This window comes from Eptatretus burgeri, chromosome 10 (assembly GCF_056783735.1).
Source record: "Eptatretus burgeri isolate ZD-2024b chromosome 10, Ebu_testis_v1, whole genome shotgun sequence".
Taxonomy (NCBI): Eukaryota; Metazoa; Chordata; class Myxini; order Myxiniformes; family Myxinidae; genus Eptatretus; species Eptatretus burgeri.
In genome coordinates this window covers 3,389,264-3,411,971 of record NC_140970.1, presented here as the reverse complement: position 1 = coordinate 3,411,971, position 22,708 = coordinate 3,389,264, and the positions used below count along the sequence as shown (strand labels likewise).

The 22,708-nt window shown below is 44.0% G+C and overlaps 2 protein-coding genes across 4 annotated transcripts in view; one reads left to right on the top strand and one right to left on the bottom strand.

Annotated features, from left to right (window-relative positions):
- Window positions 1-1,409: 1,409 nt before the first annotated feature.
- Window positions 1,410-12,969, top strand: ATP1B1 (ATPase Na+/K+ transporting subunit beta 1). Its single transcript, XM_085896865.1, has 6 exons — window positions 1,410-1,643; window positions 9,442-9,570; window positions 9,756-9,908; window positions 10,500-10,681; window positions 11,906-11,950; window positions 12,588-12,969. Exons 1-6 carry the CDS (start codon window positions 1,412-1,414, stop codon window positions 12,885-12,887), a joined length of 1,041 nt encoding a protein of 346 aa, XP_085752991.1. The 5' UTR covers window positions 1,410-1,411; the 3' UTR covers window positions 12,888-12,969.
- A 4,180-nt stretch (window positions 12,970-17,149) lies between these two features.
- NME7 (NME/NM23 family member 7) overlaps window positions 17,150-22,708 on the bottom strand; it is a 61,013-nt gene continuing 55,454 nt past the window's right edge. For all 3 annotated transcript variants that reach the window (XM_085896859.1, XM_085896861.1, XM_085896860.1), the window contains exons 11-12: window positions 18,014-18,121; window positions 17,150-17,369 (exon numbers count right to left, since the gene is read on the bottom strand). In XM_085896859.1, coding sequence (XP_085752985.1) covers window positions 17,337-17,369; window positions 18,014-18,121 — 141 coding nt within the window. In that variant the 3' untranslated portion in view covers window positions 17,150-17,336. The remainder of the gene's footprint in view (window positions 17,370-18,013; window positions 18,122-22,708) is intronic.

The window sequence follows — 22,708 nt, the reverse complement described above, 5'->3', positions numbered from 1 at the left end:
GAAACTCCTGCCAGATTCGACAAACCCCCTAGGAGAAGATGCAAATTGAAATCGGCTACCCCCTAAAAACATGTTTTTTGGGTGTGGCTCTGCCCATAATGGGCGCACCACGCCCATTTTTCAGGAAAACACAACTAGATCATGATATAAACCTCCCACCAAAATTTTATCAGGATCGGATCAAAACCCACGGAGCTATGCTCGGGACAGACAGACAGACAACAATAACTAATATAGTGGTCACTTATTTTTTTCGTGAAAATATTTTTTCGTGAACCAATACAAGTCTGGAGACGGCGATGGTTCACGAGCAATGTACACGGTTCGCCTTTTTAATTTTTTTGTCCTTCGAGGGGACGCCACGGGCAAACTGGCGGGAATCAGGAAAAACGTAAATGATGAAAGTTGTAGTACTCGAAAAGCACGACTTGCATACCAACTTTCATTCGAAACAGTTGAAAACCCGAGGAGCTCGATGCCCAACTTATTGAATTTTTTTTTGACATTTTCTAAGTTCGTGACCTTGTGACCTTGACCTTGGGACGAAAATGAAAAATCGAGCTCCGTGGGGCTATGCAGGTGCCATTGGGCTAACCAAATACCAAAACCTCTGCCAGATTCGACAAACTCCCTCGGAGAAGATGTAACTAGAAACCGGCTACCCCCTAAAAACACGTTTTTTGGGCGTGGCTCCACCCATAATGGGCGCAGCACACCCATTTTCAGGAAAACACAACTAGATCATGATATAAACCTCCCACCCAGATTTTATCAAGATCGGATCAAAACCCACGGAGCTATGCTCGGGACAGACAGACAGACAGACAGACAGACAGACCCATAACGAATATAGTGGTCACTAACTGACTCGTGAACCAATAAACTTGATCGATCAAACGTTTGTGTTTCTATAACAATCCCAGTAACGTCTTGATTGGGGATACGTATGGACTCGCCTGTGAGTTGTGTTGCTTGGGTTCCAATCCAGACCCAGCTATGAACTGTCGTCCTGGTGTTCCGCATGCGGGACGAGGGATCGAAACTGCGCACTCCAGTTTGCCAGCATCAGTTGGTGCAAGTTAACATCTCAGGTTGTCCGTGTCCTTCATGACTCCGAGGAAAGTTACAAATTCCTGTCCAAACCGTTTTCAGTGGAGTATCCTGTGTGGGAGAGGCAACAACGCATCCAGGATCAGTAATGATTCCCTCTATAATACAAGATTTTTTTCAGAAATGGTTAATTATTGCCTTCAAACGACGTTATCAAGAAACCATTCATACCATTCCAAATGGAGCTGGCTTCCGAAAATGAGATAAAACACACAAACACACAATTAAGGAGGTAAACACACATCCCAGGATTCACGGGGGTAGAGATCGAACCATTGATGATTAACCTGCATCATGGACTATGAGCTCCCAGGGCAGGAGAGCTTCACATCACGTTCGTGGCTCCTCGTCCACACCCTGTATCAGGATCAACCCACAGGTCGACAGACAACGAGACAGATCATTGTGCGACAAGAACTGGACCGGACTCATCATGACCGGGCACAAAAAACAGCAACGCATCGCGGACTTGAAAATCTTCCTTTGGAATCCAAACACCAAAGAGTTCTTGGGAAGGACTTCGAACAGCTGGGGTAGGTATTGGGTCTGAATCCTGGGGGTCGCAGGTGAGAGGACATCCATCGTACGTTCATTGTAAGAGTTTCCTTTGAAATAACATCGGGGCTTGATTCGAGCTCGGTGGTTTTCAGCCACCACCGAGAGGTCCTTTGGACCCGTGTGGTTGTAACAGCGTCCCATATTCAGGTTATCTCTTAATGGAGCTGAATCCGGTCAAATCGAATCTGTCGACGTGATGTACTTGGTCATAACTCTGATTTCGATCGAAAAAAAAATGTCCGTTTTTGATATCTCCGTTCTGCACGCTCATACTGGACAGCCGGCTCAACAAGTTCACCGGATGGTGTGCTCCACAATGCAACTAGCCCCGTTGGAAGCACGTCGGAAGGGCGGTTTGAGTTGCATTTTCAATATGAAGACAAAAGTTTGCAGCAACGTTGAACCCCGAACGGGGTGTGTGCGTGTGTGCGTGTGTGACCAAAATCGGTTAACTCAGCTTACTCTTTACGAGGTTTTGAGTGCAATGTTCAGACAGAGGTATCCGTGTGGTTACATCGCTAGTTATAGGATATTGTTGTCATTGCCTTGTGCTCCTGAAATCACTCAAACAATGAAGGTGTTGGCAACAGCAAGGCCCTTCTGAATCTATGGTTTCAGATGTTGTTTTGGCTCGAGTGGCCTTTTGCAGAGGCATGAACTCTTCCTCCCTGAAAGAGTGTATTCCTTCAAACCTTGCGCAAACATTTCACAAATTTCAAAATGAACATGGAGTTGAACTGAGAGTGGGACAAACATCAAGTAAACTATAGTATACAACTTGGTAAAGTGCATACCTTCACCAGACTGAACGGTTTATGCTATTGGAAGCAAGCGCACTGGCCTACGCGTTAGGTTGGTAGGGTCTGTTTTTGCACCCTTCTTGTGGATGGGAGTGATTTAGCTAATTTCTCTGCAGTCGAAGGGAGGTGGCCAAACGAGGACGACGGACTGAATTGGGCAAATAGAGAAAAAGCAGGAACTGCAGAACAGGATCTGAGATCGTGGGAACCAATTCCGTCTGGGCCCCGTCACCAAAAATATGGTTGTTAAGGTCGGACAGAACTTTCTCTATCTTCTCAGGAGAGAAGGACACAAAGTCCAGTCGACAGTGGGTGCATCGGGGTAAGATGGGTACAGAACGGGATGGGTTGGGTTCACGAGATTTGAAGGCAAAGTTTAGACATTCTGCTTTATTTCGACCAGGATCCGCAGTAACACCATTTGAGGTGTGGGACAGGATGGAGTGGAAGCACACATTGGAGACAGACTTGACAAGGTGCCACCATGAAGGAAGGAAACTAGTTGGAGAGTTCAGTCTTGATCTTTTTAAGATGGTGTTTTCTATCTTTCCTCAACAAACGTTGTCCTCAATTCGTTTAACTTTCCATGCCGAGAGAGCAAACTGCTTGACTGCAACAGCCGGACCACAGATTCAACGTACCAAGGGTGTAGACAGTTCAGTAAGACTATACTGTTGTGTGAAACCCCATCCCATCTGCGGCTTTCCTATCCATCCTCTTGCCTAGGCATTGGCAACCGGCGGCCCGAGGGATGCATTCATCCTGCGACGGGTTTTGTGTGCCCCGCGGAGAGATTCAAAGATTCTACTCAATGCGGCCTGCACCGTACTATCACCACGTGGTGATCATACCAAATCTCACGTGCAGCGTGTCTCGCCATCAGCTCGTACTATTAGTCCAGCGGCGTCACCCGCTCAGTCAACACGAGCCGACGATCGTTACAAAGCTGCATCTGATCATGGCAATCTCGAGTAAGGGGTAGGAAGATGAGCAGTGAAGGCCGAGTGTTGCAAGAAAAATGGATGCAAGAGTACTTCACTGAACACAAAGGTTCTTCCCTGTGTTTCATATGCTCAGAGAGCGTCGCGTGTTTCAAGGAGTACAATCTCAGAAGACATTACGACTCAAAGCATGCTACCTAAAACAAATTTCGGGGGCAAGCACGGAAAGACGAGGTACAGAAATTCAAAAAGAAGTTGCTCGAGCAGAAGAAGCTGCTCAAGAACATGAAGAACGACGCTGACATATTGTCCGAGCGGGTTACGTTTTGTGTCACAAAATGGCAAAATTTTCAAAACCATACTCCGATGGTGAGTTTGTGAAGGATTGTACCACGGACGTTATGAGAACACTCTGCCCGGATAAGTGTGGAGACGTGGAGAAAATTTATCTCTCGTACCGCACTGTGGCGAAGATATTTGATGAAATTACGAATGACATCAGTGGGTGATTGGGCAAGGAGACATTTTTCCACAGTTGTTTAGGAAAGCGCTGATAAAACGGATGCAGCCCAACTGGCCATCTTCTTCCGACAAATTAATGATTATTTCAGTCATCGATGAACGACGAGCCCTTCAATCAATGAAAGGGACGACGACGGGAGAAGATTTTTTTTTTCTCGGAGGCAAAATTTGAATTTGACCATTTCGAGCTCAAGTGGGAGAAATTGAGTGGCATTTCAACTGACCGGGCAAAGCCTATGGTGGTATCTAACACTGACCGAGTTGCGCAGCTTAAAGCAAAGCTCATCAATCGGAGTTTGGATCCTGAAGATGTGACTGTCTTCCACCGTGTTATACATCAGGAGAACCTCTGCGCCAAAGCGCTTGATTCCAAGTATGTTGGCGGCACAGTCGTGACCTGTATCAATTTCATCAAGCCTCGTGCTTTGAATCATTGCCATTTTTGAGATTTCCTTGACGACCTGGGTTAAAACGAGGAGGATTTCGTCTATCATCCTGATGTTCACTGGCTCAGTAAGGGTAAAATGTTGAAACAATTATACGACCTTCATGGACATGAAGGGGAAGCCGATGCTGGAATTACAAGATGAAGAGTGGCTGGCCTATTTGGCATTCTTTGACATTACATCATATCTCAATGAGTTGCAGAAAAGGAGCCAACTGATTTACGAGTTGTCCGACCACACATCAAATCTTTTCAAAACAGACTGCGGTTGTGGCAAATGCAGCTACAGTGAGACGACGCATCTCACTTCCCAACCCGACACAAAGTCCTCTGGAACGGTATCACTGGCAAAGGTAACTTATTTGCTTACTGAGCTTGATGTCTTGACCTAGAAATTCCCATCCTATTTCGCTGATTTTAGAAGAGAAGAAACCAGTTTGAGCATCTTCTCTGCACCATTCCACCGTTGATGTTGAAGGCACTCCAGCTCATCTACAGATGGAGCTGATAGAACTACAAGAGGACCTTGATCTGAAGTTGAAGTTTTGAGACGTTCAGATTCAAGACTTTTTTTTTCTTTTAAGCAAATACTTCCTAAGAGACAAATATCCAAGCCGAATGGCATTTGCACTGAAGAAGGTTTTGCTGTTCGGCAGCACTTATGCAAGCGAGCAGTTGTTCTCACGAATGAGGTTCATAAAGACCAGCCACAGATCCAGGCTCATCGACGACCATCTGAAGAGTTGCCTGAGAGTCATGACTTCTGACATCTCTCCAAATCTTGAACACATCTTGAAAGGCATCCAAACTCAGGTAACCATCTAAACTCAATTAGAGTTGGCCTTAATGAACTTGGAAGTCTGTGCTTGGACTCACATATTTCATCGCATACAAGTCACCATTCCTCACAATGACGGTGTCTCAATTTTCCATCTGCTTTCTGAAACAGTGTTCAAGTTGGCACTTTTCATTGCAATTGGTCAAAATTTTCCAAGTTTTCCTCTATAAATTTGTTGGTGTGCTGAAGTTCAGTGAAATATCAACGGTGCCTCTTGAATTGAGTGTTGTCCATTGTACCTACTATACCTGCTCATGCATTATTTTGTCCATTGTACCTACCACCGAGATAATATTATTATGGCACATTATTTCTACGGGTGGGGCTCATTCTCAGGAATGCGGTCCGCAGACGCATACCAATATCTTAGTGTGACCCATGACTCAGAAAAGGTTGCCCATGCCTGCTCTAGACTCCGAAGGATTATTAGGAAAGCCACAGATTGGAACGGGTTGATTCACACAACGGTATATTCTTACTCAGCTGTTTCTTTGCTGGTCTAGTTTCTTTGTCTGTCTTTGTTTTGTTGCCCATTCACCCACTCGAGAGTTGATTCATGCCAATGGGGTTGGATGTTCTCGAGCAACTTCTCAATTATTTGTTTAAATACAAATTTTGAGTTGCCTGAGTGTGGCTGATGAAACAAAGACCCACAAGGAATCGTCAAGGCACCGGTTGGAGGCATATTCGGGTGATCCTCATCTGATTAAATTATAATCTCTGTTTTGTGGAAATGAAAGTGGAATTCATCATTCCTGTGCATTCGATGCTTCGTAATTTGCTGAGAATCTCAAAGTAAATTATTGTAAAAAATATTCATTGCTTAGGTTTATAGATTTACTAGCAAAAGTACCCATCCCCAGAGATGGGAAATGTTTAAGTTAATCTCTCAATTTAAATTATTTCATGACCTTAAAAATGTTAATTGTGTTGCACTATTACTTTCACTGGGAGCCAAAGCTCTGAGCTATTGATAGCACCCATCGCAAAATGGTGGTGCAACATCGGGAGGCGGAGGTTGTATTTGGCTAAAAAGAGGGCAAAGTGTCGCTGTTATAAATTGTGTTACTCCATAAAGATCTGTATTAAATATACTTTAATCCAGATGTTCATATTGATTTTAAAGATTACTGGAAGGGACAATAAAAAGGTGAATGTTGAGCTTCGCCTGCGTGCGTAGCTTTTCAAACGCACTGTGAGAAGCAGCCACAATAAACGGGAGGTAGCTGAACGCACGGACAAATACCACGGTTCACAATACTATACAGTATATATAAAATTGGAGCAATAAACTCGGGAGTTGTCCTTGGTAATGCTAGTTCACCCTTGCTTTCAAAACACACACACACACACACACACACACACACACACACACACACACACACACACACACACACACACGTCTTCTTAACGACTACGATCACCAGAATAAACAGTCGATGCTTAACACCCTTACCTGCAGGACATAACTGTGCGGCAAAAACTTTGGATCAGTTTGTAATGAGCACTGATCCATCGGACCTTGTATAGGAAAAGCAGAGTCCTCAGGCTTATGATACTACTCAGACATGGATCCCCATCCTATGACTTCATCATACTGCCACCTAACTGTGCGTCTATGGTTTTTGTGTTCTCACTCTTTCTTGATACTATTTTTTTTGCCAGGAACGTCTTTAGGTCGTACGCGATAGCCATCTATGCCACAAATGTTGACTCTGTCAATGTTTGCATGTGTGACCCACAGACGGCCTAGCACCATTTTGTTTGTTGTAGTCCACCATATAATCTACAACTCCATTTAAAACATTTACCAGATGTACAGCTTTTCATTATGGGCATCATCAGCAAACTGTCTTAAGAGTTTGCGAGGAATTGAGAAATTCAACCCAATCTTCAGTCAAAAACTACTCCATTGTGCTTCCTCATCTAAGGCACGAACACAATTGGCCCCCATCTTGTTTCGAGCACACATTGGCACAACTGTAGGCATTTGTATATAAGTACCGTCTCGGTGGACGAAGATTGGACATTATATTGTTAGGATATCAGCATGTGCACCAGGTTCACGAGTTGTGTACTCGGACCCACTGCCACTACCGAACCTGAGACCCCTGTGCCATGCAAAACTCCACGGCCCAGAGGGTTGTCAACCAACCGCGGATGCCGGTTGGACTAATTCGGTCGAACAGGGTCCTCTCGTTTATGTGGTGTTACCTGTTGGTGACCCAATGACCTCAATGAAGGTCCGCTCCCTCAACACACACCCAAGTACTTATTATAGCCAAGCAGAATAATGGGTGCAGGATTGGCTAACCCACGGAGCCAATCAGTGGGGTAAAAACTTCCTGTCTATCGATTATGAATAAGCCATGTTGGATCAATGAAAGAAAGGACAAATGAGCAAGTCTGGAAATGTAACTATTTATACACACACACACACACACACACACACACACACACACACACACACACACACACACACACACACGCAAGCCATCTTTATTTACACAGGCAGGCAATCAACAAGCAATCATAGGCAAAAGACAGATACAAAGAAAAGACTTACCCCTAATACGTATATCCCTCTTAAACAGACTTACATAGACAGACATGGCGCCATCATTCATTCCGGAGAGACAAGGAGAAATGAGAAGAAATAAGCAGAGCAGAGTCTGGGGATGACTCATCCCTCACCTCTCGCAACCAAGCTGGGTTGTGCCGGGCCAAATATTGTGAGGGAAGGGAGAGGTGAGGGGGGGGTGTGGAGTGTTGGTATTGTGTCGGAAGCATGTGGTGTGAATGCATGTAGAGCTGCGTAACACCTCAGGGACTTAACCGCACCCCTTGAGTCGTGGGCCGCTCACCTTTGGCCCTGGTACAACTTGCTCCTGCACCTCGTATCCCAGCTGAGCCAGGACAAGCGTGAGGTAAATCCAAGGGCGGGGATTGTGCACAATCTGGCAGACAATCTCCCAACACAGGCAGTTGAAGATGTACTCGCGCCCTTGGTGCATCGACAACAGCCCCCGAGACATTGACAACAACGTCCCCGGAGTATTTACAAACTTCGAGGGAGAAAATGTCATACATGGGAGTACATCTGCGGCTTCGAGGGAGAAAATGTCATACATGCATCTTCCTCATCGGTGCACATCCGATGGGAGCAGGTGCAGCAAGGGAGCTGTGGAAAATCCCCATGTCATGATGTTCAGAGGGCAACGTGAGCCCTGCCCTGTCCTTGTGGGCCCAAAAGCGGGGGAGCGCCCCTGCTCCCTTTTTGATGCACAAACGTTCCTTTGCACTGTTTGTGTGTTTGAGAAGCGTTGTCCTGCATGACGAATGTCAGAGTGCAAGGAAGGATGAATGTGGGCAGGTACTTTGGTTGGTTCGGAGGATTAATTGTTGACGGTGAGGGACGGATGAACAGATGGTTAATTGTGAATGATAAAAGAATAAGTGGATCGTGTGGTGAGGAAGCTGGATAAAGACAGACTGGGGGAAGAGAATAAACTGACTGCGAGTTGACGGAAAGACCAACGGGATGAAGGAGGTTTGGTCAATTGAGATTTGGTGAAGCGGATTGTTGGTAGATTCCATCCATCCTTTTGGACCATACTCTGTGCAGAGCGTTGGTGCTGCCAAAGCAGTCTCCTTGGCTCTTGGGCACAATCCTGGAGGGGTCGCCACTCCGGCACAAGATACCAGCAAGGTGGTTGGCTGACCTCAGAAGGATGATGGGCAGAGTCAACCCCACTGAGTATTAATTCAACAGCCAAGGGGTATTTGAACTCAGGATCCTCGGATCCAAGCCCACCAGCCTAACCATTAAGCCAACACCGGGCATGTTGGTGGATTGATGAGATTAAAAGTGGGTAGAGAAGGGGAAGATCCCACCGTGGATACATAGACTAACCTCAACACATTTCCCCCACAAACCCCTGAATAAAGAGCAAAGGTCTACGCACCACAGAAACTAATTAAATAACTTGTTCTGGGGAATCCTTCGTGTAAAACTGTACACGAATGCTCTCCCCCAGGGTACATGTCTAAAACCATAACAATATGTTGCTTGCAGCTACAACAAAAATGTCACTTTCACCAGAACCATCATCCTACTTGTTGACTATTCGATGTTCAATGATATGATAACATGGTTAAGATGGAAATGATCACAAAGATAATAACAATAATTTTGCTGAAAGGTTCTAATCCAAATCTCCTTTGCAGGAAAAATCATACTCTTTTACGTCATCCTGTACGCTTTCCTTGCTGGAATATTGATGGGGACCATAAGTGTCATGTTGTCCACTGTTCCGGAGAACTTTCCAAAATGGCGGGATCGTATTCCATTGCCAGGTTGGCAGGGGAATGGTTGGGGAATTCATGAGCAAAGGGTTACAATTTTGGGTGTATCAACCACCTTCCCAACCAATTGTACAATGCAGGTTTTTGCATTTATTTGTCTTCAAAGGATTTTCTCGAGATGGTGATGGTACCATGTGTGACTCCCCCTCTCCCACCCCCACCAACTGTATGAACAGGGCTGACGATGCGCCCACAAGTTTACAAGATGCAGGTGGCATTTGACGTTTCAAATTCAGATTCGTACAAGGACTACACACAAGAAATACACAATTTTTTGTTTCCATATAATGCAAACAACCAGACAAACAACCAAGTCTACATCGACTGCAGTGAGTTTGAAACGGTTTCAGTTCAACACAGACTGCTTCCCAAACATCTCTATTTTCTCTTTCTCACTTTCACATTCACTATTTTCTCGAGCATGTTGGAGCCCAACATTTGGCTTCGTTAGCAGCTGATATGTATTTCCTCATCCATTTCCTTTTCCTGGATATAGGCAGGGCGTGAAGTGTAACCCAACCTATCCTGACCTAAGTATCCCCCCTTTCGTCAACCAATTTCATGATCCTGTAAATTTCACCGGGGAGAAGTATTATAAGTTCCTGGATTGTGTGAATATTTTCAAACCAAACGGCGTTGGAAGTAGAGTAGTGAGATGATGCGTCACTGAATGCACCCCTCTAAATAACCCTTTCTCTTTGGCTGGGATTGGTTTCAAACAACAGCTGGAATTACCAACAACAGGCAACACTTTCCATCTACTTGAGATAAAAGGACCTTATGCAGAACCACACACATTTATGGTGATTTTGAAGCTCTTAAATAACAGAGTGGAAAGGTAGTGAGGACGATAAGAATAGGCCTTCGCTGCATCCCGGAAAATCCTTAACTGTCCCCTCTTCGTCCTTTCTCAACCTCAGGTGAAAATAAACCTCGATTTCAGAGCAATATTATGCACGATACCCGCAAGCGAACATCATGTCGGTTTGACCTGAAGTGGCTAGGCCCCTGCTCGGGTGACAGCGACCTGACGTACGGCTACGGCAACGGAAAACCGTGCACCATCCTCAAGATAAACAAGATCATAGAATACATCCCAATCGTAAGTTCTTTTGGATAGGTTACATAAAGCTGGCTACTTTAACAACAATTATTTACATATGGTATTGTATATGCAAAAAAATTGTGAAATTCGGACTACCCTTCTCCCTCAATCTACCCTGGATGCTGCATACATCATATACAGTACATCCCTCTTCCTTCATCTTCCCTGACTTCAATCTCTTCCAACCTTTTTCTTTGCTTTCTCCCCACCTTCCCAACTTTCCTGCTGTCCCTTTAATCCAATCTCTTCCCCTCCCCATACTTTCCTCAATGGACATACATAATATGTAGATATCCCCTAATCTACTTTCACTCACATAAAATTGTGTAACTTATCAGTAATATCCTAAGATTCTCCTTTAAAGGAGTATAGGGAACATTATTATGTCGAGGCCGAGTGAACCGGGATTGAGGCAGTTGATCCCCGATACGTGAAGCATCCTACAACCCTGCAACCCATGCCTGCAGAAAACAACAGTTTGGAACGCTGGCCGCATTTTCCATGCCATTATGTAACTTCGTATGAAGCTAGGTTTTTTCCATTACTTTTATCTTAAGTTTTACCATTGCACAATTTCTTATTTCGTCAACTTGGTTGTGGGATGGCTTTGAAGGCCATAAAATACAGGTTCATGAGTCTTTCCTTAGTGTCGGGAAAGGAGATGCACAGAGCACACTGCACAAGTGCAAACACATCTACACTTGCCACTGGAGATGGTTCGAGCACAAATTTTCCGAGCCCGAACCGAAAAAATAAAAATATAAAAAACGGGAAAAGGCAAGAATCCAAAATAAATTTCCCACAATTCCTGGGAAATGACTTACCGGGAAGAAAGACTAGCTTGGGCTCTATTTGTTTGAAAGCTTTTCTCAGCCGCTGTGTCACAATATACAACATAGAAGATATAATGAGCACTGAAATATTATCCTGAACTTTGTGCTGACCAGGCCTTTCAGAAGAGGCCTTTTTCATCTCATGTGTACAAGGACTTCGGCCGTCGTTACATAACATGGTCAAAGATGGTTGTGGATGCCTATTACGAGTACGAGTATTACAATAAATATTTGTTGAAACCATCAGGAAATACTTTAGTGAAGTCAAGTATTGTGTTTGGCAAAAGCCTTTTTTGTTGTTGATTTGGCAAAGTAATTTTGTGTTTAAACACCATGACATCTGCCTGCCTTGGAAACCCAATGAATTTCATCCATTTCCTTTTCCTAGCCCATCTCGAAACAACACTTTGTTGGAGTTCACTGCGAAGGAGTGGTATGTGCACCCAAACTATATGTGCCTGCGTACTGTATGCCAACCTGATCGTGACAACACACGTGAACAGCATCAGCAGCTATCTGGGAACATTTCACAAATTAAAAGTTAATTGTTTTATTACAGCACAGATTTGAAGTATAAATGGATCATTAAATGAATGCCTCTTCATTCAGGAGAGGAGCTCAGCTATTAATCAAATTTGAGGGACAGGGAACACTAATATACCATGAAGCTAATTATTATATGCCAGGATAGCATTTTCCTACTTGTAAAAGTAGGTGCTTAATGAAAAAAGAGGTAGGTGCCAAGTTTAAGGAGGTCTGAGTTCTGCTGTACATTCTTATCGTTGTCCAATCGGTAGAATGTTCATTATAATGAGTGAAATGTGACAATGCTAAAATCAAGGGGGACAAAAAATGGTTTTACAACAACAACAAAAAAAAATAACGTGACATTTTGACCATAGGGTCGAAGGGTTCAAAAGTTAAGCCTTCATCAATTAGCATATTCAGTATTCATGAATGTAATTGTGATGTTCATTCTACAAGTAAACTTTATATGTAAATGGTATCAAGTACTAGCTCTGAAACATCACCCACAAGTCCTTCTCTGAATTTTTCCATCTCCTCCCCAGAGTAACGAAGACAAAGACTCCTTGGGAGTCGTTGAATACTACGGGCCATTTAACCGCAAAGGGTTCCCCCTCGTGTTCTACCCGTACTATGGCAATAAGCTGCATTCTGGGTACCTGCCCCCCATTGTGGCCGTGCAATTCATCAACGCCAAGCAAAATGTGCAAATCCGTGTGAAGTGTCACCTGCTGCACAAGGACGCAGAGAAATCGAGTGCCAGTGACAGGGATCGACACCTTGGGCGTGTTGAGCTGCGCCTCACCGTATCTAACACGAGCGCGGTAGAGGGGGGAAGAAAATGATGAAGGGGAGAATGCGATTATGATGAAGGGGATGGTTGGAGAAAGGGAGGCAATTTGAAAGGAATAAAAACATTTTCCTGTACAGGTACTCATGTCTTGTTTACCATCAAATATCAGAACTAATGAATACGAAGTGAAGGCAATTTTTAAATTACCGGTGAATATGGCTTGAACAACACTCAGACTCAGATAGTATTGTGTCCTTTAACAGAAAGTCTCTCAACTGTAGTCTCGACCTTTCCTGAACTTTAACTATACTTGCAAATATCAAATGCATTTTCAATTCCATTTTCACAACGCCTTCAGAAAGTATTCACACCCCTCGACTGTCGTCACATTTTGTCATGTTTCAGCCTGAATTTAAAATGGATTAAATTAAAAAAAAAAATTGTCACCGATCTACACAAGATACCCCATAATGACAAAGTGAAAACATGTTCTTAGAAATTTTTACAAATTAATTAAAAATGAAAAGCTGAAATGTCCTGCGTCAATAAGTATTCAACCCCTTTGCTATGACACTTCAAATTGAGCTCAGGTGCTTCCGTTTTCCTTTGATCATCCTTGAGATGTTTCTGCAACTTGATTGGAGTCCACCTGTGGCCAATTCAATTGAATGGACATGACTGAGAAAGAAACACACCTTTCTCTAGAGTCTAGAAGGTCCCACAGTTGACAGTGCATGTCAGAGCAGAAACTCCATGATGATGTCCAAGGAACTGTCCGTAGAATTCCAAGATATAATTGTGAGGAGGCAAAGATCTGGGGAAGGGTATAAAACAATTTCTGGAGTGTTAAAAGTTCCCAAGAGTACAGATCATTACCTCCACCTACAAAGGTGAAGGAGGTTATGTTTTCACCCCTGTTTGTCTGTTTGTTACTTGCAAAATGGAAGAAGTATATTGGTTAATCGATTTTGTTGTTCTGTCTGTCTGTCACCGACAGGTCACAATTCCAAACCGATCGTCATGAAACTTTACCAAGTTGTGGAAGTAGGCTCAACTCAGAAGCCTATTGATTTTGAGGTCAAAGGTCATCTTGAGGTCAAATTTCTGAAATCGTCATTTTTCATCCTATTGACTTGAAATTTGAACAAGATTTGTACATTGTGTCACTGAATTGGGAAACCACTATTTTTGAGGTCAAAAGGTCAAAGGTTAACTCAAGGTCAAACTTCTAAAATAATAAATTCTCAACTGAAAAATCATCAATTTACATCCTATTAACTTGAAAGTTGAACAGGATTTGCATAGTCCATCACTGAATTGAAAAAGTAACTATTTTTGAGGTCAAAAGGTCAAAGGTCAATGCAAGGTCAAACATCTAAAATCATTAAATTTCATCTGAAAAATCATCAATTTACATCCTATTAACTTGAAAGTTGAACAGGATTTGCTTAGTCCATTACTGAATTGAAAAAGTAACTATTTTTGAGGTCAAAAGGTCAAAGGTCAATGCAAGGTCAAACTTCTAAAATCATCAAATGTCATCTGAAAAATCATCAATTTTCATCTGATTAACCTGAAAATTAGGCAGTCATTGCAAAGTATATTGTTGAATTTGGAAACCAACTATTTTTGAGGTCAAAAGGTCAAAGGTCAACTCAAGGTCAAACTGCTAAAATCATAAATTTCAATCCAAAAAATAATCAATTTTCATCTGATTGACCTGAGCTTTGATTAAGATTGTGAATTTTCATCTTCAGGAAATGAACAATTTGATGCATCTGTGGAAACCTTTGGAGAGGGGGGGGGTAGATTTTGCAGGCATCGTGCTCTGCACGTCTTTTTCTTGTTTATTTGTTTGTTTGTGAACAAAGTATTTCAAAGAGCTGTGGACGGATTTGGACGAAATTTTGTGGGGAGCTTGGGACTGTGACAAGGACGAAATGATTAGATTTTGGTGAAGATCCGAATCCGGATCTGGATCTGAGAATTTTAAGTGATTTTTCACCATTGGAAGTTAGGGCCAAAAATGACACATAGTAGGATATCGCAAAAGGTTGTGGACAGATTCGGACGAAACTTGGTGGGCAGGTTTGGTATGTAACAAGAATTGATTTGACGTTGGTGAATATCAGAATCAATTCTTCCTTGTTACATACCCGACCTGCCCACAAAGTTTCGTCCAAATTCGTCCACAACTTTTTGAGATATCCTGCTGCTATATCTAATGTTGGCCCTCTCTCCCAATGGTGAAAAATGACTTTAAAAATTCTCAGATCCAGATCCAGATTCAGATTTTCACCAAAATTGAATCATTTCATCATTGTCACATACCCAAGGTCTCCACATAATTTCGTCCAAATCCGTCAACAACTTCTTGAGATATTTTTTTCACAAACAAACAAACAGACAGACAAGTGTAAAAACATAACCTCCATCCACCTTTGGTGGCAGAGATAATCAGCCTGGCAGAGGTATGCTCTCTACCGAGTGCCCTTCTAGTTAGGAAATGTAAAGATTATGGAACAACCCAGACAATTCCTATAGCTGGCCGTCTGACCAAATTGAGCAACCGGGCAAGAAGTACCTTGGGCGGAGAGGTGACCAAGAACCCAATGACCAGTCTGACAGAACTACACAGTTCCTTGTCTGAGATGGGAGAAACTGCTGTAAGAACAACAATCTCTGCAGCACTTCACAAATCTAGGCTTTATGGGAGAGTAGCCAGAAAGAAGGCACTCCTGAGAAAAAGACACATGACAGCATGCCCGGAGTTTGCAAAAAGACATGTGAAAGACTGAGAGCATGAGGCAAAAGATTATGTTGTCTGATGAGATTAAAATTGAACTCTTTGGCCTGAACGCAAAGCGCTATGTCTGTAGAAACCGAGCGCAGCTCATCACCCATCTAACACCATCCCTACCATGAAGCATGGTGGTGGCAGCATCATTCTATGGGGATGCTTTTCAGTGGCAGGGACTGGACTGGGAGACTTGTAAGGACAGCGGTAACAATGAATGGTATGAAAAACAGGCAAATCCTTGAGGAGAACCTGCTTCAGAGTGCAAAAGACCTGTGACTGCTGTGAAGATTTATGTTCCAGCAGGACAATGACTCCAAGCACACTGCCAAAGCAACACTGGAATGGCTTCAGAACAAGAATGTGAAAGTCCTTGAGTGGCCCAGCCAAAGCCCAGACTTGAATCCCATTGAGAATATGTGGAAAGATTTGAATATTACTGTTCACCAACACTCCCCATCCAACTTGACAGAGCTTGAGCAAATCTGCAAGGAAGAATGGGAGAAAATCCCCAAATCCAGATGTGCAAAGCTGATACAGACATACCCAAGAACACTTGAAGCTGCAATTGCTGCCAAGGGCGCTTCTGCAAAGTATTGACTCAGGGGGCTGAATACTTGGATTAGATAAATTAGATATTTCTGTATTTCATTTTCAATTAATTTGCAAACATTTCTAAATACACGTTTTCACTTTGTCATTAAAGGGTATATTGTGGAGATCGGTGACAAAAAATTTAAATTTAATCCATTTTAAATTCAGGCTGCAATGCAACAAAATGTGACAAAAGTCGAGGGGTGTGAATACTTTCTGAAGGCACTATACTGTTTCCAAACAATGCATCACTAAGTTTCACTAAGTGAAGTTATCAGTTGAATTGGTAATAAAAAAGTTCCATTTAATACTCGTTACATGATGTTGAATATGGTATGTGCTCGGTATCGATGTATTGATTTACCAGACTTGGTTTGAATTCTAATATACTAGACTCGGTGGTGCAATGGTTAGAGCATCCGCTCTCAGTCTGGGAGGACGGCGGTTCAAACACTAACCGAGTTATCCCAAAGACTAAAAATGGTACGTGCTGCTTCCTTGCTTGACACTCAGCCTTTAAAAGGGATAGAGCATGGACAAACGAAGACCATAGGTTGTCAACCATTGCACAAGCTTGATGATGGGCTTAATGGCCTCTTCCTGGGGTGAAGTTCCTCGTAAGGAGGAACTCACAAAACACCTTCAACCAAAAAAATTTACAATAAACGAGTTAAAGCAAATGCATCAAATTAGTCAAACAAAATAATACATCAATCATGATGAGGTTTATGAAAATGAGATGGCAACTTCAAAATCCATTCTGCTTTTAAATACAAATCAAACTCAAATTCCATTCCCAAATCACCCTTTGTGTTACTCGGCAATGTCAAATAATGACCAAGCCTTTTGCGTCACTGGGTGGTTGGACAATTACCATGCTGTTGGTATTACTTGAAAAGACTAAGATAATTAAATATACAAAATTCATTGGAAAGGCTTTTATTGTTCAGGTTTAATGAAAAGTTGAACATCATCACTTCCTCATTTAAAGTTTCCACTCAGCTGGCAAGATTTACAGACCTCGACAGCACTTGATATCTCAGTAAGTTGGGTTCAAAATATTTTTTTTGAACTTTCCTCCTGATTATAAAATCCCTGCACGCTCACTCTTCAGTTGCTGAGCACCTTGAAAAAGTATTCAACCTGTTGGAGGCACAGGTGTTGCAAGTGTGCAGCGTCACTCTCGCATACACGATGACATAAAATAAGCATTTAATGCGAGAATAAAAGGGGTACACAATCCCCCAAGCTCGGTCCCAGCATATAAATCAGTCCTTGACATCTCCATGACATTATAAATCACCGTTTAGAGCAGAATGACACCTGGTATGACACTAACTCAGAAACGTCAACAACCTGAAAGAGATAAAAAGTTATGGGCTATTGATAAATTACCGCATTGGGGGTGAAGGGGTAGGGGGTCTAATATGAGAAAAGTAAAAAGAGAGAGGAGGATCGGAGAGAAAGGGGGAAGGGAGGATGAGAGCAGCAGGGAGAGAATAGAAAAGTTTTGTCGGAGATAGGAGCATGGAGGGAAGACGGAAGGCAAGGCATGAAATCAGGCTGGCCTGACCGGACCCTCTGGCAGAATGTTTGCATAGGTATTGCTTCGGCAGCACAGACGCTTTGTCAAGAGTCGAGTAAATTTTATCAATCGATTGAATGCTAACCCTCTCCCGTGGTCTGGACTCAAACCCTCATCTCAATAATTCACCACCAAATTGCTACAACCGCAGAAGCTACACAACGTCGTCCGAGGTTACGGATATGCGATATCAAACACAAACCTCCAGTTTGCCATCTTCGGGCAGGTCGGTGCAGTGCAGTGCATTATGTACCTTGTCTTTGCCAAACAGAGCACGCAGTGATTTGGGCCGTAAGGTACGTGCTATCTCCTAGGGAGAAAACACACAATAGGTAAGAGGTCAAACACAGTTTCATCTGAGTTCAATCTTTAAGGGGCAAAACGATCAAATTATTTTCTAGCATTTTAGTTCTTGTCCACTTAAATAGCCTTCGACAAGCAATTTCATGGTGAAAGGATCACACCGTGTACCGGAGAGGCGTACATCATGCAGTGATAATTTGAACGTGGATTTATGGCATTCATGCATTTAATAAGTGCAAGGAAAATGGAAGAACACATTTGATAGAAAAACTGAAGCCGAGAGGGATTGAAGCTGATGTTGTTGGAACATAATATTCCATTGTTGCGACAGTGTGTACCAAAAGATTTGGGCTGGCAAAATAGCTTCCAGATCTGCGCATTCACCACTGAGCTGTCTAACCTGCGTTCGAATCTCGACCCAGCTATTATCCTGGTGTTTTTGCAGGCAGAACGAGGCATCAATGTGTGTGCTGTCCATCGTTAGAACGCGAAGCTGGGTTTCCCATCTGCTATCATTAGTCGGTGGATGTTAATGATCCGATGGTGTCCTTCAAGAAGAGGAAGCAAATTGTCTCTGGCATCCTGAATTTCATTTCACCAATTCCTGCCTGAATGCACAGGGGCATTGCACCATCGGCACAGCCAGGTCTCAGTAATGATGCCACGAGCAGGCTGAATACTTCTTCACCATTGAGAGATAGGTCCAAAAACGATATGCATCACGAAGTCTCAAAAAAGTTGTGGACGGATTCGGATGAAACTTAATGGACACGTTGGGTGTGTGAAAAGGACGAATTGATTCGATTTTGGTGAATATCCGAATCCAGATCCGATCATATTTTCATTCTTTACAAGTGATTCTTCACCAATAAGAAATGGGGCCAAAAATGATATTTTATGGTTGTGGAAATTCGCAAACCACCATTCAGGTCCCGTAGGTGAGATATCTCTTAAGTACATGTGTAGTTAGCCCCAAACCCGTTGTTTAGAGGGAATAAATGCGATTCATTCGGGCTGCGACGCTTTGAGATAGCCGTTTTTCTGTTCTATCTTTATTTTGAACCAATCGCCATCACACAACAACCACCAACCACAACGCCGCTTCACAACAACAACAACGCCAACAGCCAAAACCTTTACCTTCACAACTCGCTCCCACATCATCGCATCATGTCATTCCCAAACGCACCATGACCATCAAACCACCACCATAAACCCTCTACCACCTTCACCTCTCTCCTTCTGCGGCCATTCCCGCACCACCTGTGAGCACCAAGCGTCGGGCTGTCCTGGGCTCGTACAAGATACGCGCCGAGCCGCAACTGCAAATAGCGGCCTTTCCGAGGAGAATTCGGATCAGGAATGCTACACGCCCACTTCTGATCCGTCCAATCAGCAAGCGCGGGGCGGCTTGGCCCCGCCTCCAGGCGCGTCTGTGTGGAATCGAGATATGCAAATTCTAGGATCAGGGGAGATTCACACCCTTTTTCCTCCGTCCAATGGGTGAGCGTGGCTCCGCCCCGAGCTCATCCTGATCCGGAAATTTGCATATGGGTTCTCCTGCCGGCCTATAAAACGCCGAGCAGAAAAGCAGAGTGGAGTGGCAGAAAAGCGAAGAGAGTTTTGGGGCAGAGAGAAAAAAAAAGAGTTGTTGCGCAGAATAGTTGTTGCACGGAGAGTCAGTTTTGATGGCAGAGAGAGGAGTCGAGAGACGGAGGTAGTCAAGTCGGGTTGGAGAGCGGAGTGGAGTCGGGAGGCGAAGGCGTCAAGGTGGTTTTCTGCAGTCGGCTGAGGAGAATTGGGGGAAGAGTCCGAGGAGCTCGGGTCCGAGGCAAGGAAGACGGCGGTCGGCGACCAGGTCGCGGTGGAATCGCTCGTCACAGGACCCAAGCAAGCCAGCTATACTCCTTCCCCAGAGCATCAACAATTCCCCCTTTCCCCCATGCTGAGATAGTGCGAAAAGGGGGCCCCGTTCCCACCCCACTCCAAGCGGTGCCAACGAAACCCGCGAAGGAGCACGAAGTCGGGGCACCGCCGTGCTGCCACATTTGCGGCTCATCACGAAGACGCGTGTAGGACCCCCCCCCCCCCCCGGTCTCGCAGGCCTGGCCGCTCCTCCAGGTCCCGCGCACACATTGGCCTACGGGCCCGTCTGCCCCCTTGCCTATGAGGGTGGCTTTCTTTCCCTTTGCTTTTGAGTAAATGTAATGTGTGTCGGCGCCGTCTGTGAAGTAAAACTGTTTAAGTGTTGCCGTGTGCTCGCGTAGTCGGTAGTCTCTCTGCGTCATTTGATATATGTGCATTCTGTTTGGCTGTATATGTGTGCTCTCCCTGTGCCGCAGAATAAATGTGCATTATGTTGAACTGTTTTCCCGTTTTGCTTCGTCTTTTCTTTAATTGAATCTCCATCTTGCTTCATGTAACGGGTTCGTCGTGGGCTTAATACGCCCAATAATTAATCGGAACCATCGAGGCCAACGATAACACCGCTCGGTTATCCCGATAGCACGGAACGGATCGCTTAAGCGGCCCGTGTTCGGAGTCGACCTGCGGTGAGGAGCGATCGCCCGGTCCACCATCTGCGTGGGTACTTAGGTAGGTCGAGTTTGGCGAACAACCCTATCCCACGCGGGTGGCCGATTGGCACGATCGTGGTGAGGCCGAAAGCCCCACCCGTGACTAGCTCCCGGCGTTAGTCCGAGAGGGTCACGACAGAATTGTCCGTCCGGTGGGCGACGTGCCACGATTTGAGTCACGTGGCCGTTCGCACGCCGGCACGCCCGCGGGCGCGAATTCGCAACAATATATAGCATGATATCTCAAAAAGTTGTGGATGGATTATGACAAAACTTGGTGGATGAGTTGGTTAGGTGATAAGAACAAGCCGATTAGATTTTGGTTCAAGTCTGCAGATCCGGCCTATCAGTGGGATACAAAATGTAAACTGGTCACTGCTCAGCCTGGCGGAGGTATGCCTCCACTGAGTGCCATTTCAGTTAATATTATTATCATTATTATTATTATTTTTATTCTCAGTCTCTCTTCCATTCCTGCAACTCAATTACTCATTTGTAATGTGACCGTGCAATTTTTGTCTACCTGTTCCCCTTATCCCCTGATGGTCTGTAAACTTCTTGCCCTGTCATTTAGTTCATGAGTCTTCACTTCTGTATCAAAAAGAAAAACATTTCTATGCTTTAAACATGTAAACTAAAGACCAATAATTTACCCACTTACAAATTTTCATCATCAAAATCCAAATTGGTATCATCAGCTGTGTCTGATGTGGGTGTGCCTTCTTGGTTGACCATTGTCACAGTTTTCAGCATCTGCATGGCATACCTGTGTCGGAGTGGCGACCCATCCAGGATGGTAACCGCAGCCAAAGACACTACTTGGGCAGCACCGATGCTCTATATAGAGCATGGTTCATGATCTGGATTTGATCCTGGTATGTACACATTTCAGGACAGGCCAGGTCATGCCTTCTGCAGGAACATGTTGCTGTTGCACAGCTGCCGACCACAACTGCATCTGGAGAAGGTGGTGGCACAGATATTTGAGGCACCATAAAATGCCATCCTCCTCTTTCCGACCATATTGAGTGGGAGATGGCAAGACAGCGTTGCCAATGCTTCCAACACCAAGGCCTGAAAATGTGCATGGAGAATGTGTTGCTTCAAAGAGCTTCTCGTTGATGGTATTGTTTCTGCTGTAGCTCGATTATGCTTGAACAGATGCCAGCACGATTTTGCAGCATCTGTTACCCACGTGACTTGGGTAAAAAGAGAGCAAACAAATTCCTGAAGACCCCTCAACTCCTGTGAAAGTTGCTCATTTTTCCCAAGCTGGCAGAAGGCATTCATTACATGTGGCTTTGCTTTTGGAAGTGCGTTCCAATGAAACAGATTTCCTTTTCTGGAATTTATATCAATGATATCACAACCAGTAAATGAACGGAAACCTAAAAGCTCTTCGGGTGCTCTGTAAAAAGCACGAGTGCACGAGTAGTCTTTGGTTTCCTGTGCTAAGCAATGCATACACGTTGTACCCAAGCTTCGGGTGCTCATTCAAGGTGTTGATGAATACATCAGTGTCCGGTGTCATGGTATGGACTTCCCTTGACATTTGTAAAAGCTAGCACATGGCATGGCGAATTAGAAGATTGTATGCTTCCTCGATTGCTGTTCAAATGGCAAATATCAAGGCTTTTGGACAATGAACCTTCTTTTGTAGTCGCAAACAAGATTTTGCCGCTGCTTGCAAATGAGTGGTTATCACTGTCTCTCAGTTTTCAAAATTGTCAAGAAATATTTTCATTGGTATATTCAATGTGAGCTCACATCGGTTTTACATTTAGTGGTCACAGAGATGGTGTTTATTTTAGCCTTATCTACTTCATGAAATCTTCAGCTCCAGTTTGATATGCATTTTACCGAAAAGGTAAATTCTACATACTGACCTTGTCTCACGCTTCTTCACAGACCAACGTGGTTATTTCATGGTCAATTTTTAATGACCTTCAAATGACACAGAAAATACTCAGGAAAATTTACATCGAAGATTATTTTTAATGAGGAGGCCCTAGAGGTCG

Bases quoted from the DNA above. Each gene is read 5' to 3' on its own strand.
- ATP1B1 (XM_085896865.1), top strand. From the start codon at position 1,412: ATGAGCTCCCAGGGCAGGAGAGCTTCACATCACGTTCGTGGCTCCTCG. The intron at 1,644-9,441 runs GTAGGTATTGGG...TCTCCTTTGCAG, and splicing joins AAGGACTTCGAACAGCTGGG to GAAAAATCATACTCTTTTAC. The intron at 10,682-11,905 runs GTAAGTTCTTTT...TCCTTTTCCTAG, and splicing joins TCATAGAATACATCCCAATC to CCCATCTCGAAACAACACTT.